The sequence below is a fragment of the Oenanthe melanoleuca genome, chromosome 10 (genome assembly GCF_029582105.1).
Source record: "Oenanthe melanoleuca isolate GR-GAL-2019-014 chromosome 10, OMel1.0, whole genome shotgun sequence".
In the NCBI taxonomy this organism is placed as follows: Eukaryota; Metazoa; Chordata; class Aves; order Passeriformes; family Muscicapidae; genus Oenanthe; species Oenanthe melanoleuca.
In genome coordinates, this window is record NC_079344.1 from 7326312 (window position 1) to 7344812 (window position 18501).

The 18501-nt window shown below is 39.2% G+C and overlaps 1 protein-coding gene across 2 annotated transcripts in view; it reads right to left on the reverse strand.

Annotated features, from left to right (window-relative positions):
- The window catches only part of FBN1 (fibrillin 1), a 144492-nt gene that overhangs the window by 29710 nt on the left and 96281 nt on the right, over positions 1-18501 (reverse strand). The window contains exons 31-38 of one of the 2 annotated variants that reach the window (XM_056499865.1): positions 15045-15170; positions 14103-14228; positions 6294-6416; positions 5605-5727; positions 3688-3813; positions 2039-2161; positions 1318-1440; positions 279-443 (exon numbers count right to left, since the gene is read on the reverse strand). In XM_056499865.1, the coding sequence (XP_056355840.1) occupies positions 279-443; positions 1318-1440; positions 2039-2161; positions 3688-3813; positions 5605-5727; positions 6294-6416; positions 14103-14228; positions 15045-15170 (1035 nt within the window). Of the gene's footprint in view, positions 1-278; positions 444-1317; positions 1441-2038; positions 2162-3687; positions 3814-5604; positions 5728-6293; positions 6417-11790; positions 12437-14102; positions 14229-15044; positions 15171-18501 lie in introns of those variants that run through there. The other variant, XM_056499866.1, reaches the window with a different exon arrangement.

The following is an 18501-nucleotide window of genomic DNA, read 5'->3' on the forward strand; positions in this document are numbered from 1 at the left end:
AATCACCTAGAGATGTTTGGTTTTACTCTGTAATATCATCTGTTATTCCATTTCATAATGTAGTTTTCGGTGTAATAGCAAACTTGCTCAGAAGAGATAACAATATTCTGACTAAATAATCTTTCTGAAAGACTAGTAAAATTTTTGGTGAAGACCAGTGGAAGCCTGTCCCTTGCATGTCCACAATAAATGCACATCAGTATTTGAGCTACCTGGCTAAATTAGGAAAAAACCCACCAAACACTTTGCTGTGCTTAAGCCAGGAAAGGCAGACTTACTTGTGTTCACCAGTGGGCAGTGCTCACAGGGAACTCCCCAGGCTTTGCCCAGGGAGCAGCAGCAGGAGGCCTTGGAAACACCCACTCCAATCTCATTGCTGCAGAAGGTGCCCCCGTTATCTCCCCGAGTTTTGATGTCCAGGTAGCAGTTGCCAGATCGTGTATCTATTTACAATGCACATAATGACAAACACATCTTAGGAGACAGCAAAACACAGCACATCCTCTCAGGGTGAGGGATACCTACAGATGGCTCCCATTTCTTGCAGGACACCAATGCAAGTGCTGCCCAGGGGGGCCCAGCATTTCCTACTCAGGTAGGTTGTTGGTGCCCCATTCCTTGGCTTTTCTGGACTTTTTGCAAAGCAGGAAATTTACCCATCAAGTCCAAGGGCATGTCAGCCAGGCTTTTTCTCATTTTCATTCACATTTTCCTCTCACATTTCTACATGTTTCCAGTTCCAGATATCCACTGCTTTCTCTTGTACTTGAGGTTTACAAGCAGGAAAGCATCTACTAAATGTTAGGAATTTCAAACACATTAAAATTTGAGAAGCATCCCTACACCCTCTTAAACAAAAAAAACAAAACAAAAATATTAGGATTACTAAGCAGTTGGAGCCTAATACAAGAGCATTTCCATTGGTCATGAAACTACACCTAGCCAAGTGCACTCAGTGCTCCAAGAGCATGGGTGGCTTCATGCCACAACTTCATTTGCCTGCCATCTTGGGGCCAGCTGGATGTGGACTTAAGTTTGTTGAATTTTAAAATTGTCTCCTGCTTGCTGTAAGTTATGGACAGCTCCAACAAGCCCCAAGGGGTTGGTTCTGGCAGTGGGGCACTGCTGGCATGCTGCATCAACTCTGGACATGCTACTGCTGCCCTATTACAGCTTCTAAGCCAGGGGCAATGGGATGGGAATTGAAGAGCCTGATCAAACCCTTTTCCACGACCTGGGACTTTATTCCTAAGCAGTCAGGCTTGCAGCCCCTCTGTGGAACTTCACTTGTAAATAGCACAGGGAGTGGTCCCTTACCAACACATCCAACTCGGGTGGGATTCAGCTCGAAATCAGGAGGGCACTCACAGGTGTAACTACCAGCAGTGTTGATACATGTGCCACTAATGCAGGTTGTAGGATCTGTACATTCATTAATATCTGCAAGAAAAAACCAGCATGTGGTAAGCAAATACTTAATGACATTAAAAACAATGTATATGGTTGATACCATATCAAAGAAAATCATTGATATGGTTATATACTATATGCTGACCATTAAAAAACCATCAGTTACAATATACTGGTCTCCAGAAAGCTCTAAAAAATAAACAGGCATTTTAGAAGAAAAGTAGTCTGAGATGAATTCATCATTTCATAGGAAAAAGAAAGTATTTTTCCAGAAAAATCAATCTATGAACAAGATTCACATAAGGTACTAAAAAAAAAAAAAAAAAAACTTAATGGAAAAATACAAGACAAGGCCATAGCTTACCATCCAGTACTGTTCAAGCACAACACATCTCTGCCAGAGGGGTTCTCTCTGATCTGTTTTTCCCCTTCTTAAGGGGGTATCAGAGGTGGACAAAGAACAGTAAAGAAGAGCATATAAAAGGTATGGAGAATCCTGTGTTATACAGTAGGGAAGTCTGTATTTTCCTATATGCAGTTTGATTTGTACAGCTTCTCAAAAGAATTTCCTAAGGAGCTGACTATGGCACTGATAGAAGATTAAAAAGCATGTTGTTCAAAGTTTTACCTGTGCAGTTACCACCACTTCTGTCCAGCTCGTAGCCCACTTCACACTCGCATCGGAAGAGTCCAGGGAGGTTATGACAAGTTCCATAGACACAGATGTTAGGAAGTGAGCACTCATCAATATCTGATTAAGGAATAAGAGGGGAAAAATTAGAGGCTTCCTTATCCTCTTGAGACATAAAGAACTGAAAATATTTTCAGCAGCATGGATCTGGAAGACAACAGCTTCTGCACACAAGACAAGAAAAAGTAACCTGGAAGATTTATGTCAGAGCCTAAGGAATCTAATCCATAACAATTTTTTGGAGAAAAAGGCTCCTTCCAATATCTTTGGAAGCTATGCCAGAAAGCTTATTAGTGGGCTAATCTGATACGTAGCAATATTAAACATAGCAGAAGATATGCTTTAATAAAATTAAGTTTATTGCAAATCAGAAGTCATCCAGCAGAAAGCTGGACATCACCAAGAGAAAAGCCTGTGCCCAAAGGTGAATTTCATGCTCATCTTCAGGTTTCTGCATTTGACAGATCTAAAGTTTGGCAAGCAGACACTTTGGTGCCTTTTCTACAAATCACTGAGTCTGAAGCAGTATTTATGCCACGTGCACTGGACAAAGAACAACTAATTTGATACAATAAAAAAGTGTGTGTTTACAAAGGACCTTAAAATACTGCACTTAATGTACACATCTGAGACACAAAAGCAAGTCTGTTTTAGCAACAGGAGCTAGCCTCTAAAAAAGCTATTTAAACTTAGCTAAAAGGTTTGAAAGTAAATTGTTTCATGAAACATTATGAAACCTAATATTGGTTTCGTTTAAAGAAAAACTCACTCTCAAATTATTTCACTAAGTAGATTTCTAAAAAATACACAGAATACTTTTCAAGGGGAAATATCCTTTTTGAAGCAATGTACTTTTGAACTCCATTAAAATAGCAGTTGGTATGAGTTATTACTATGCCAGATGATAAGGCTGCATCTTCTTGACTGATTAGTGTTATATCAAATGAGGACTTCAAATATTAAAATCAAATATATGACTTTAATCATGTTGGTAACATGTTTATTATTTGATTGTTTTGAATCTTTGCATATGTAAAGCTCTTATAAACAAGTTGTAAATTGTTAACTGATAGCTCTCTTTTGAAACTGAGCAAACAGTCATACAGGATTTATTTTTTTGTGTGTGCTCGTATAAACTTTCTGCAAGGCTTCACACTCGGATTCTGCACCTCACAGAAGCCCTCAAAGTATATGCATTGTATTGGCTACCAAATCACTGTTTTTCAGCTTCAAACCAATGCAAAGTAACAACTTTTTCTGTTCAATTGTTTTGAATAAAATGAAGAACTGGACATCAGTGATGAAGAAATGGCAGCTATCAGTGCCATTTGGATGTGCCAATCAGCCCACAAAATACTGTATCATAAGATAGGCTTTGAAAAGCTGTTCTGTTTATATACAGCAGGTATAGATGAACATCTAGAGGTCCATCATAAATGTATGAAGTGCAAAAAAGCAAATACTATTATAAATTTTCATGCAGTTCTCAATACAACCACAACAGCAAACAATTGTAAAAAATTAGAACATAAAATACTATTAAGGCAGAATCTGTAGAGTGTTGTTTAAAGCTTACAAAGAATTACCTTCACATGCTTTCCCATCTACACTTGGCAAAAATCCCATATCACATTCACAGCGATACCCTCCAGGGGCATTGAGGCACTGCCCATTTTCACAGAGATTCAAGTTTTCTGAGCATTCATCAAGGTCTGTAAAAGGAAGGGATATTGCAAGTTAGCGGTAAAGACGGTTTTCCCACCAACATTAGAGCTGAAGCACTCAATGTTCCAAGCCTTTTAATTATTCTATTATATCTGAGCACGTGCAGAAGAAACTGCAATCTAGTTAGGTGCAGAGGTTACTACATGTAACAGCTCTGTATATTCCTGGCATGTTGCAAATACAGTTTCTAATCAAAAGGAAAAATAAGAGGCACAGACTCTTAGAGTAGCTCCAGTTAGTAACAATTGGAGGCAGTCACAAGGTCAAATTTAGACTCAGAATGAGCATGTGAAATTTATTACAGTTATTGTTTCTATTACAGTGAAGCCTAGAGGCAGTAATTGGAAAAAAAAAAAAAAAAAAAAAAAAGAGGTTTACTAAGCAGTGAGCAAACATACAGTAACAGGCAGTTCTCCATGCCAAACATCAAAACACTGACAAAAAGTGGCATGAAAAAAACTTCATCAAAACTAAACTGCAGGTTAACAGCTGATGAGAAAAACAGCTTTGCTACTGGACTCCACTCACCTTCATATAGATCGTGGCCCTTACTCTCTAGCTGAAATGTTACACATCACAAAAACACCTCCTTATTGCAACAGAGTCTGGCTGGCAGCGTGAGTTTTGAAAAGTCCATAGCTGGTAAATCAAAAATCACCTACCAGGGGGAATACTGCACACTTTGGCAGAGGGCTTACAGAATATTTGAGTGTTCTAGTTTGAGTCTGAGACACTGCATGAATTCACAAACAATAAAGTATCCAAATTAAAAAAAGTTCTACTGAAGGCAGAAACTCTGTAAGCACTCCATCTGAAGGGTATAGCTTACAGACTCCTGGAAATCATCATACAGGAAATTAACAAAGAGCACTGGGTTAGGAAGGCCACTGAGGAAGCTGAATCAGATTCAAAATGAAATTAGGAGAGAATTAAACAGAATTCCAAGGTCTGCTTAGAATTTGGAATTATTCAAATTCAGCCTTAAACCTGATAATCCAGATTCTCAGATGCTCTAAAAAATCTCCTGTAGGTGATAGAGTGCTGCTGATTTGCACCAGCTGCAAACCTGGCCCACCAGCTTTGTCACATGGCTGGGCTCCAAACAGCGTCACCCTCCACCAAGCATCCCCAGCACACTGCAATCCTCAGCACAAGAGCAGGGCTCCTCATGACTAAGCACACATGAGCTAATCTGCTCTTCAAAGCAAAAGACTGAATTGTGGGTGGGAAACATCTCTCTGGCAAAGTTTTATAATCTCATTTACAGTTTATAAAATGAAGTTTCAGAAGCAGTTACTTCCTTCATTCAGCACTGCATCCTGACACTAGCTCTCAGGATGATGGAGTAGAGAGACATCACACACTCACTTGTGGAAAGCACAAACATTTTTAGGCAATTTTGTGAAGTAATTTTGATGCATATGCCCTATTATTTAATTATTAAAATGAGTAGCCAATGGACTAGTTTACTAACTAGCCAAATTACATGATTGAGCATCGTTTTAATAATTTTGCCACTCATTTCAACTAACAAGGAAATCTCAATGAAAAATTGCATTTTATCAAGGCAAAAAAAAAGTGATTGATTCAGACTATGCATAATATATAATATTTCTTTTAAGCTATGGCAACCTAGGTGAAGGAGAAGACAATCAATGACAACATATTAATGGAAATTTCAAATGTTTAAAAGCTGGTTTTTTTGTATTGGATCATAGACTAAATTAGGTTACACGGTACCACTGGAGCTCATCCTTTGCTTTCTGCAGACAGCTTACCTGTGCAAGTGAAACCATCCCCAGTATAACCTTCTTTACACAGACAGCGGTAAGAGCCCATCGTATTCTTGCAGTCAGCATGTGGGCTGCACATGTGGGTTCCATTGGAGCACTCATCCAGATCTTTAAAATAATAAAAAAGGGGGGAAAAGCAAACAAACAAACAAACAAACAAATTAGTTAAAAAAACCACACATGAATACAAATTTTAAATAGTGTATGGCACACAGAAGCTCTACTTTAAATAATCTTCCATAATAAAACCCACACATAAGTGTGGCCATCTGACTGAAAAAGTGGGGAACAGCTTATTTGCAGCCCCTCAAAGAAGCTGGACAAGGTAACTGTGACTGATGAAGCTCCAGGGCACTCAGTACTAAGGCCTGTACCTGGTTTTCACAGGGAGCACCAGGAGGCCCCTCACTGCCTCCCATCAGCTGCCCTCAAGCCCAAGCATCTCTCTCCATGGTCCAGTCTGTTCTCATTGTTTCACAAGACAAATGTGAGATAATGCTGATTTCAATTACCATAGTGGAGAATTTGTCCTCCAACAGATCATGTCAAATCAACCTAACAAGTTCAATAATCGTTTACCTTCTCATTTTATATGTGTGGTATCGTTTTATTTCAGAATTGCTAGAACCCCCCGTCTGACCTTACAAATAAATACAAATGCATAAGACCCTCACCTGTGCATTTGATACCATCTCCAATCCAGCCAGGGCTGCAGCTACATTTGAAGCTTCCTGCTGTGTTTGTACATATGGCGTGTCTGTCGCAGTTATGGGCTCCAATTTCACACTCATTGATATCTGTAAACAGAGATGTTTGAGGAACTCATGGAACACACTTTCTCATATCCAGATAACTGACACTAGAATTTCTCAAGAAAGGCAATGTGAACATGAAAGCAAGCCTGCATTTCTTTACAACATGACATTTAAAAAGTAAGCTGAAGGCAAAATCACAGCAAAGAAAAGCAAAGAAGCATGTAGAACATTTCAAACATGCTGCCACACCTGTTCTTCATATAAAACAGCACTGCTGCAGTTCACTCCAAAGTCTATACTCAAGAAGGAAAGCAGTAACTCAGAAGACAGCCTTCCCAGTGTGCCCATCCTGCAGAGATGGGCAGAGTCTGCAGAGAAGGATTACACTGGTGGCTTCACATTGCAGAGTTTGCTAGAAAGTCTCAGAGGAAACTGCTGCCCAGGGACTCCTGGAATACAGCACTCCCACAGTACCCACGCATCTGCACGGAGGCTGATGAGCAGCAGCCAGGCACCATGATCCTAGGATTGTCCCTAGGATTGTCCCCAGGCAGGGAATGAAGCAGGTTCTGCTTGGCCAGAGGCTGTGTGCAGGGTGGGGGAAAGGCTGTACCACTGTATTTACCAAGACAGCTGAGGAGCTCATCAGGCAGGCAGTTTATTAGTAACTTATCTACAGTTCACATCAAACCACTTAAAACTGATACCCATTTTTTTAGCCCTCCCAGGTGTCTTTGATGTTGCTATATGCCAAATCATCTCCCTCTGTAAAACAACTGATGGAAAGGGAAAACAAGCTCACAATTCTACAAGATTCCACAGACAAAAATCCAGCTCAGACCCTATTCAAGAAGATTATTAAGAAAAGGCATCAGCCATCATATATGTAACAACCTTTGGGATTTTCAGCCCCAAAATCAAAGACTTGAATTTCCCTAAAAACAATTAGCTCTTTAAAGAGGGTGAGGCTGTGGAACTAATGTGGAAAGTGTCCAGGTATCACCACTTCCTTTATTACACTTTCTTAGGTTTTTCTGTCCACACTTCTCTAGACAAAATGGCTGTGTCCTTTCACTATGCCTTGTACACATATTTTGCTTTTTCACAAAGGCAACACAAGAAGCAGACAAGATCTGTCTATTATCCTAAAATTAAACACTCAAGGCCAGAAAACACCCAAACCAACTGCTGGCTGGGAGGGACGGGGTGTTTGTTTAGTGGATTTTATGCTTGCTTGGGGTCTTTTGTTGTTGAGATTGTGGGGGGTTTTTTGTGATTTGGTTTTTGGGTGTTTTTGTTTGTTTCGGTGGTTTTTTGCTGGGTTTTTTGTTTGTTTGGGTTTTTTTTTTTTTTTTTTTTTTTTTTTTTTGTTTGTTGTTGTTTTTTTTTTTGTTTGTTTTTTTTTGTTTGTTTGTTTGTTTTTTTTTGGTGGGTTGGCTTTTAATTTTTTGGAGTTTTTTTGTCTGTTGAAGTGCAATTTAATGCAATCTTACTTTTCTGAGTCTCTTTCTAAGCAAGGCATTGCTTTTACTCAAAACTCCAGACATGAGCATTCCCATAATCTGAATGCTGACATCTAGATATGAATCTAAATCTGGCAGCTGGAATCTACATTAATAAAAGTTAACTCCACCAACAGGTCTGAAAACATCCGAATGGACACTTACTTTTTAAAACTTAAAAAAAGGGTCAGGAGTGAATAATCTCAGAGCAGTTTTGCCTTTAGCATGTGCAGAAACTCATGTGAAGATAACATCACCCTAAACAGGAAACTTGTGTCTGTCAAAAAATCTTAAGGGTGGCCTGAAAAAAAAGCAACTCATTTTGGCTTGGGGAAAGACTGGAAGGAATTTAGAGAGGTCAGCTACAGTATACACTGACATAAAAAAGCTGAGGAAAACACACTATATTTTAACCTTTACATGATTTTAAACCTCAAACTGTTAAACCACGGCTCACATTAAGACTCCACTGTATTTGATTATTTGATGCTTTGAAACATACAATCACAAGTTTCCCTATACCCTGCAGAGCACAACAAAACACCACAAAAAAAAACCCATCACCAGTAGAGAGGTTTCTGCCAAGAATTTTTTTAAACCACCAGCAAACACAAACAGAAACTTGCATGCAACAGCTACACCGCAATGAAGTCATGCTCAGACTCAACTTAAAGAAAGGCCAAGCCAAATTTTCCATAAAGTGACTGTGACTCTCCATAAAGTGACTCTGGACTCCATCCCATCATGCACTGACCCACTGACACATTGAGAACCACCACTAACACCTCCCAGGGGAACAGCAGCACAACACTGGGGCCCTTGCAGTGGACACTTGTACCTCATCACACACTTGTTCCTGTTTGACACACACTCTAAAAAGCTGAGAATCTCCTTTGGGATGAAAGCTGCAAGCATAAATCTATACCCAAATACAGACATTTATAATGGGATCAACTTGCTCAGGTATCAGCCACTGAAGTGTCATTCCACTTGCCTTGAATAAAAAAAGCTTTCCTTCAGTAAAAATTTTCAATCAATTTCAATACTTTTTTGCCTGGGTAAAGATCAAACAGGGAATGCAAACTCTATTCTCTAATACCATCTACCTTTAAAGGGACATTGCAGGACTCATTTCCATGATGCATGGAAAGGTTTTTCAGATACTTAAATGAAAGCTGATTGAAGCATATAAAATACCATCACTGGCTTCATCCCAGATTTTCCTTCTTTTCCTCTGTGTTTAACTCAGATGTTGTTTTGCTATAATCCCTATTCTCTCCTTTCATTGCACAGCTGAGTTGTAAGTCTACATTTATTGCACTGCAATTATTTCCAAGGCAAAACAGATCTCAGACCAAACATGGTCCTGTGTAAATGGTGCACTGAAATCAGTGGAATTTATGCCTGCTTATACTGGAGCTTAATATGGATTTATGTTGCCATAAGTATTGAATTACAGCTTCACAGAATGAAACAGAAAGAAGTTGGGCTCTGTAGGGGAAAAATTAACTCAGTATCTTTAATAAAAGCACGAGTCCAGCCTGTTCTGTCTGCATGGCAGTACAAACAGTACTATACTCTTCAAATACTCCAGCTATTTTCATTTAATTGTCTGAAGACAAAGGCATTACCCGGTCTGAGTAAAGGTATCATGACCCAAAGAGCACCCACGAGGACGCTACTGAAGTCAGGGTTTCACACAATGATGGCCTATTCCCACTGACTTCATGGGGATTTTCACTAAAGAGTAAAGGAGTGAGTCACTGATTTATATCAACCTTCTCCTTCTGCCTCCAGCATGAGTCCATGTTAAGCCAAGGAAAACAAAGACATTCCAGTCAGAGACTGACACTGCATCCTCAGCCAGTCCCACTGTGCCCCAATGCTGCTGCACACATGTTCTCAGCTTTGCAATTGCACAACTCCCATTTATACTAAGAGCTGTCTGCCTACAACAGATGAGAATACGCACGATAAATAATATGCAGGTCTGACATCATAACAATCCTAAGCACTCTGGAGAAAAAAAACCTGTCAGTCACCCTATTTTGTTGGCTCCTTCAGTTCTCTTCTTTGGACAAATATTTTTTCTCTCAAGCCTTTGGCAATTAATAAAGTGTCTCTCCCATTAATCACAGTGGCACAAATTTTTAGGGCTCTCAATGTGTGTGCAGCAAAAATACACATCATATACACCCGTTACCCTTTGCACTATGTGGCAACCAAAGAAAAGAAACTGCAAGCTAATATCTGCACAGCACATTCTTACCCAGTCTGGAAGTGGATCACTGAAGTCGGACCAGAGAGGAACATGGGAATAAGTCACTGTTTCCTCACCTATACTCTAGAAACATTCCTTTGCATTTGAACAGAATGAGAATTGTACATTAACTGAAGAAAATTCACGTGTTCATCGCTGGGCACAAAATCCTCTAGGTACTTTGTATGCTGTTTTTTGTTAGGTTTCATTTGACTTCAATGGTCTATAAGAATCCTTACCAAACTGCAAATTTAATTCAGACTCCACCTATAAATCAGTACTGTTTGTCAAGAATTATGGAAATCCCTTAAGCATTTTCTGACTTTTACAATTTTTTGGCAATCTCTGCATATCTGTGCATTTTATTGCACTGACTTTTCACTGGTATTTCGAGCCTGGGTCCAGTTCCCCAAAGGCCAGTCGTCTGGGGGAAGTCACAAGGCATTTCCTCCTCCTGGGCTGCTGCCCATGTAATCAGGTAGGAAAAACGAAGGCTTTTCAGAGGGAAAAGACTGTGAATTCCAACTTGGCGCTCAGACAAGTAGAAAAATATATATGAAAAATTCCCCTATATGATCTTCCTAGATGTAAAATTGTTTTCTCTTCTGCAATCGCTCTCAGATTTTATTCACCATACTGTACTCTTGGAGTTTCACATGGGACAGTTCAGCTCTTGACTGCTATCCATCCTTACATCATCAGCACACTGAGGCACAGCGTGTTATTGCTGGACAGATGCCTACTGCCAGTACACTCCTCCTGTAACACCCTTCTTTGGTGGGCAGCATCTCATTATCATTATCTTCTGGTATTTGGCCTGACACAGCCAGCTCCCAGATTCATGATGGCAAACATATGCTTTACTGGTACCAGAACTTGTGCCATCAAGCCTGGAACACAACGTATTATAAATGGCCAGAAGCCATAATGATGGAGAGGAGAGCACACTATACAAGTCACAAAATATAATGGCTCTATTTCAGGCTCACCTCTTCCCTTCCCTGTATGAGATATCAGCTCTCTCTAGAACCAAGTTCATGTCAGCCATGCAGGTATGCAGTGTGTACTCACTCCTCCCATATCCATCAGTGGAAGACATTCAACACCAAACTGTCCAAGCTCACAGCCCACACCAGGGCTGCAGCTGAATACCTTCCACTATCCTTCCTCCACATGGCAACAGCATGGCCCTTGTGGAGTCAGAGCCTGGTCGCAGCCTTCCAAATCCCTGAGCCTGCTGTGGAGAAATCCAGCTGAGTTGTAACATATTTCTTTTTGATCTGTCAGCCATGTTGGGCAATTACTGCAAAAGTTCACCTCTTTCAAGGTGAAGGTGCTCTGTGAAGAGCACCCTAAGCTTGTGCAAGCCCTCTTCCACCAGGAACCACCAGGGAGGCTGTGCACACAGCTATAACTGGAAGGATGGATGGGACAGAGTCAGAGAAGAATTTGTTTTTCAGTGAAAATATCAGAGCAAGTTTAAGGCTCTACATCAGCAGTGAAATATTGCAGATTTACAGGCAGTAATTCAGAGTGGTGATGAATCATAAAATACAAACGCAAGTGCCAAAGCAGGATTTCGTTTCTGCACAAGTACACGTATACTTTATTGACAGAAAAAATAGAGACAAGGTATTTGTCATAAAGTTGGGTGATCTGAAACTGGGATAGGGGGAAACACAGCAATCTTCTCTCTAGTGGCTATATACCATTGCCTGCCTAGGAAAATCTAAAATGCACTGCTCTAAACCTGTATTATCACAGCTTGCCTTGTGAATGAAAATGAAACCATTCACAGCACTTGATGCTGAAAAGCTGCATCTACAATATGTATTTTTCCGCAGTATTTTAAAAATCATATTATTGTTAGTAAACTCTGTCCACATTCTTACTGAGAACCAAGGAGAGGGGAGAACTAGGGGAATTATGTGGGATGGGAATGTAAATCAGTGGGTGGATTCTGAATACGGTTAAATGATTGGGGGGAAAAAACAAGTTTATTTGTTAAAATGGAAACACTCAGTAATGACAAGGGAGCTGAAATATTTAGACAAAACTGGAATGGAACCCAAAGAACATGATTTAGTTGTTCTCATGAAATAGAGGATCTCCCATTCAAAGTGCTGCACATGTTTTTGTAAATTTTTTTTCCATGGAATTCCTAAGAACTGTGGATCTCTTGATCTGTACAACAGAATTCTGGGGTCAGGGTGCTGTTAGCAAGGTCCTTCCAGAAGTACTGAAGGATGCTCTCATGGTCTGCAGTACCTGAGCCTGGGAACTTCAACTCTGCTCTAATACTGTGCAAACAAGAAATGGGGAATTCAAAGTTCTCCAGCAGTAAATCAGACATTTTAAAAGCCAGAACGTGAGAACCTACACAATGTAGTCACTATGGGATCTGTATCCACAGTTTTTTCATTATGAAACCAATCCAGAAATTTCCTGCTCTGCTTCCTGCTTTCCTATTTAAAGCAAAATAAATTTCGTCATTTGAGTATGGTCCCATCTCAGTTGTATCAGCTTAACTGATACCTCACCTTTTCATCTTAGACCATTGGGCTCTTTCAAATTACTGAGCCCCTCTATAGTATCTGTTGGAATTAAGCTGTTCTGCTGTTATTCCTGGTGAGTGCCATCCTCTCTGAAATACTGGCATGCAGACAAAAGCAGCAGGAAAGGTTAAAAATGTGTAAGGAGGTGGGAAGAGCCCTCATGACAGACAGTGTCCATCCAGAGGTCAGGGCTTGGCTGGGACCAGGACAGAGGGATTTCCTGGCCTCTCCTTTAACAGAAAAAATATTGCTTGGGACATTTGCCACTACCTTGAACCACGTGATGCCAAAATGGTGGCTATTTCCAGGCACTTCTCCAGAAGCCATACCTCAGATCCTCCTCTGACTCCACAACCTTTCTCCATCTTTTGCCTTCAACCCACTGCTTCATCTTCCCTGCCTGCTCCTTAGGCTGGGACTGATAGCTGCACCATGTGTAACTGATCAGCGTGAGGGTTTTCAGGTCTAGAGTTCTGAAGATCTTTGTATAATTTAGCACAGAAACAAAGAACACTGAAATGTTGGTCTATAGAGGGTAATTAGGGATTTCTTGGATTTAGATCAGTTCATATGTAAGTCAAAGGCAGCTGTTACTAATGCACAATTATTCATCCATAGTCCAATATGCTAAACACAACTCCAGATCTCAGATTCTTCTGTGAGAGCTGTAAAAAGCAGCTTCATATATTTGGGGCACTTAAAAAATATATTATTAAATCTGTACAATAAGGGCAGACTAAGAATAAAAAGTGTGTCTCAAAGACATTGCCAGAAATGTGTTTACTCTAAGTCTACATTAAAAATTATATTAAACATATGTTTGTATTCATATTTGGGCAAAGCCTAAGACTCACAACACCTTGGCTTGAGACACCAGCACTTGGTTTACTAATATCATGCCCTCAGAGCCTGTATATTTGAATCTCATTTCTGTTTGCTGGCAATACATGAAATAAAGCAAATTCTGATTCAGCTGATAGAATGTAATTGTGTATCGTCGACACTTAGCAAAAACTGAAAATATATTTTAGCACATATTTCAAGCCATCTGTGTTTGCCAGATAATACTTTGAACAGATACCTGTTATCTGCTTGCACAGTATACAATTAACTAATTCAAACGCATTGAGGCCCTGAGGAGTTTGTCAAGTTACAGAGAATGGCATTTGCTGTTGTCTTAGATGAACATCTGTGCAATAGCGCCCAGTTTTGATCCCACTCTTTCTGCACTCATTTCAGCTGAAGCACCATCAGGCTGAATGTTGTTCCACTGAAGTTTAGCAGAACACAAGCTCAGCAAATTTGGATGAGAGGTAAAATAGGAGCAAAGTAAAAAGAAGCACAGCAAGAGGAGGTTCTAAACACCAGAAAAGCAGACTCATGAGTTTAATAATTAAGCTTTAAAACTTACCTGTGCAACCAGTTGTGCCTTTCTTGCCTGAATATCCCATATCACAGTGACAGATAAATGAGCCTTTTGTATTCTCACAGGTTCCACTCAGACAGATGTTTGGATGCAGATCACACTCATTAACATCTACAAAATCCCATGAATTAAGATTTATTAAATACAATTCTTAGAAAGTAACTGGAAAAGTCTCTTTAGATATGAATTTTGATACAAAAGCAGGTCTAGATATGCAAAGAAAAAAGTCTAGTATTGCTTATAGTAAGTAAGTATATAATAAGTAAGTATATAGTAAGTATAGTAAGTATTTCTTACCTAGCATACAACCATACATTTTGAGATCTGGGATAACAGTGATATTACACTAAAAATGGACTCTAAGGTGCAGTACATTATCCAAAGAATTACTATGATTATTGATAATTTCTACATATATGTGTCTGTATACAACTATATATGCATGCATGCATTGTCTAGTTTTGTCAGACATTTCTCTCGAAATACACTCAAGATTTTAAACTAAAATGTAAAAATGTGGTTTTGGAGACATGCTGTTTCACAACTCTGTTCTACCAAGATACAACACTTCCACATAGTTTTGTCTCAGAGACAAGTTTAAATCAGCACTGGTGATTTATCTTGCTAGAAATTTTCCACAACATCATCTACTTCCTTTCTTCAGGCACTCTTTTATCTAAACTGCATAAAAACCTCATTGGAAGAGGACCCAAAGATGCAATGCTATAGATCATGTCTGCACCCCAATCTACAGGGTTATACAGATTTGCATTTGTGCAATAGGGCTGGTTCTACAGTCAGATAACCAAAATTAGGAGATGAGAGCAATACTCTTCAAATATCATTGTTTGTCTACTTGGAATGAGTGCCTTAATATAAATTTTTTCTGTGTTTAATGCAAATTGGAATATATGTACTTTCACTTACCTATGCAAGTCTTCATGTCTTCAGATGCCATGAATCCATCATAGCAAAGACACCTGTATTCTCCCGGGATGTTTGTACACTGGCCTCCATCACAGATATTAGGATTGTCCTCACATTCATCAATATCTACAGGGGAAAATCAGATTTAAATGTTACCTTTATCCAATGCAATGAACCATCATCATGGCAAGTAAACATTTTAATGCTCTGATAAACATGGTGAAGACTGAATCCTTGTAAATAACTGAGTAGTACATTGCAAAATTGTCCTGATGAGTAAGCTCCTTGCCTCCAGCTAAAGTCAGTGGCAAAACATTCCTTTCTGACTCAAGTGGGAGGAACAGGAACCAACTTTTCCTTCAGAGAAAAGATCCCCAACGGAACCTTTGTCACACCACAAGGCCTCATATAATTGGGAATTCTTGGATACAATCCATCATTGTTGAAATCAATGGAAGCTCTGAAGTCAAATTCAGTGACAAAAATATAAAACTTTACAGATCTTAAAAAATCCATCATACATGCAAAATACCTCTACAGATCTCAAGGGTGGTGACAAACTGGAAACAGTTCAACTCATAATGGGAATAATTACAGTACCTACATTTATTTCACTAAGAGATTTTTATGGTCTTATTTAGCACTTCAACTGACTGGCCAGGCCAGCCATATAGTTATATCATCTAGGAAGGAAAGTTATTTTCTCAATTGGTAAAATTGCCATCCCTGATTAGAGACAAGCTGCAGAAGCAGATATTTTATTATATTAAGGCAACCATGCCAAGTTCTGGAATCTTTCCAAGCCCCTGGGTTATGCTAGTGTTCCTTGTAAAAATCCCTAGAATCTTCCTGTGTCAGCACCAGCACAGACCAGCAAGAGCAAAAATCAGAATCTCTGCCTAGTGATACCATGGGAAAAAAATCAGCACAAAAAGGACAAGATTCAGGAATCCTCTTCAACAGAAAGGGTGTAACTCATTATGAGAGCAGTCTATTGTGGATTGCAGCAATTATGCAGCTGCAGAAAATGAACTCATATTAATTTAAAATATTATGTTCATTATTCTGCTGTATTTCTAGCAGCTAGGCTTGTGTAGATACACAACTTCTGCAAGGAAGAAGGCTGACCAGTCCCTGTTCATCTTAACAAGCAAATAATGTTGGCATGGACCTTAGCCTGAAAATGTTAATTTGGAATGGAATTTGAATTAATATGCAAATTTAAGCTCTAGAAACGGGAATAATAATGACAGAAATAAAGAACTTTATTTACAAACCTGCCACTGTACCAATTTCACAGTTGGGGGAAAATCAGCTGACAAAGAACCTGTTGTTTCTCCTAATTGAGCTGATTATTTATGCATAACCTCACCAATTCAAATGTGACCTACTACTGAACTGCAGAGCATTCTTACCAGGTCAATTATCAGAAAATATATTCTTTGATGGCTTCTAGCTTTGTGTGATGTTAAAGATAAAAGACATGTTCACACACAGAGAAAACTGAAAATGTAAAATAGGTGTTTCACAATTGAAGGTCACAGTCCTATTTTATCTTGTACCATGCACAAACATCTAACAGTGTAAAAACAGATATTTAGTGCCATGAAAGCAAATGTCACATATTATTTTTCTTCTTCTTAGTTTGGGGAGAAGCAAAACTTCAGTGTGTGGATTTTGAATATTCATGAGATGTTTACATACATAAATAACACCTTTTCAAGAGAAGGAAGAAGTGTTTTCAATACTAATAGGGTAGTGAAAGTGACCCCTCACATCTCTGGATATTTTCTTAAATTTGACTTGACATCCAAAGATGTCTTGTGTTTCTGCTATTTAAATCTTTTTGTGGAGGCTATTGAATTGAAGTCCTTATTAGAAGAGAGTATGAAAATTAATAGCTAATAGTTATTACAGCTGGGCAGTGAAGGAAATGTTTTTCCAGAGTCAAGGCTGGATATGTAGAAATAGATATGTAGAAATCCACAACTAAAGTAAGATCTGATTACAAACTTGTATGGATGTGTTTAGGGTCAGGTTAATGTGTGGACAAGCCACATAAAATCTATTACCTCCCCCAAGGCAGCTGCTTGTATTTTGACTTGGAGAACAGAAAGATGATAGCTCCCTATTCCAAAGTTTTTAGTTTAATATGCAGGAAGGTGCTGTAAATTATCTGTTCTGGTTTTGGGTTTGGAGATGTGTTTGGATGGCAAAGAGGGAGTAAGGACAAAACTGTTTCTAGCCAGCAGACTTGAGATCCCAAAGACTGTCCAAGTGCACATTTGGGTCATTTGGTCAGAGTCAAATCAAGAAGATGAAAACAGAAAAGTGGCTCAGAGACTCTGCTCCCCCTCCTCCTCCCTTCCCTCTCATGTCACTCTAATCCTTTCACTGGGTTTAGATTCTGGCTGAGGCACAATTTCGATCAACCGGTTTTATTTTTGCACTGAAAAAGTGCCCTAAACACCAATGTTTGGGCAAGGTTTTGTAAAAGCTTGCCTTTTCTAGAAACTTGAGCTAAAGCAAACTGCTTCTAATCTAAATATTTTAGGTTTTCAGGGTCAATCAAGTCTGTACTTTCTCTAGTTGAATTCTTTCGTTGAATGAGGGTTTGATGCCTGCTGAAGGGTGGCTACTTTACATCTTTCTGACAGAGCAAGCTACAATGTGGGGGAAAACTACATTTTACTGTACTTTAGGGCTGTTTTATCTTCTGGAATGGTAGTGAGTGGCCTCAGGGCAATTGAGACCCTGGGTCAAGGTCTGTAAATATTTACAAATTCTAAATGTGATCACTCTAATAATCCAGCATAGAAAACTCCCCATTTGTTCAACTATAAAGGCAATTCTATTCCAAGGGATTAACCCTGTTATAATTCTCATGCTCTTCAAGGAACTCTTGGATGGAATTGGCAAACATCTGGCAAATATTCACATGCCTCATCAGGCCAGTGGCTATGAAGCAAGAAGTAACAGAGAAGTAGGGTAGAATAGTCTTTCCAGTAACTTATGTGGAAATCACAAAGTGCAATTCACCCCTGGGATTATGACTCCTAGCCTCCCAAAGGAGAACACACAGCCATAAGAGAGCTCTGACAATTTTCTCACAAACCCTTTCAAGAGTGCAAAAGACCTGTTTCCTAAGAAAGATTCATACTATTCAGATTTCAATTTCTCTGCAAGTCATTCAGCTCTGAATTAATGCAGCATACTTGCACTTGACTAAACAAACAATTAAAAATAGGAATTTTGATGCTTGCTTAAGAGCAGATACCACAAAACCGCAGAACAGAGTAATCAGCTTCTTTTCTACCATCTCTATCCTCTCTCCAATATAACCATACAATACACATGCACAGCACTTTGGCTTCTGTAAGTGATAATTTTTTCAATGGTCTTCAGCCTGTTTTGGATTTGGATTTACTACAATACCTTAACGGGGAAAATTTATTTC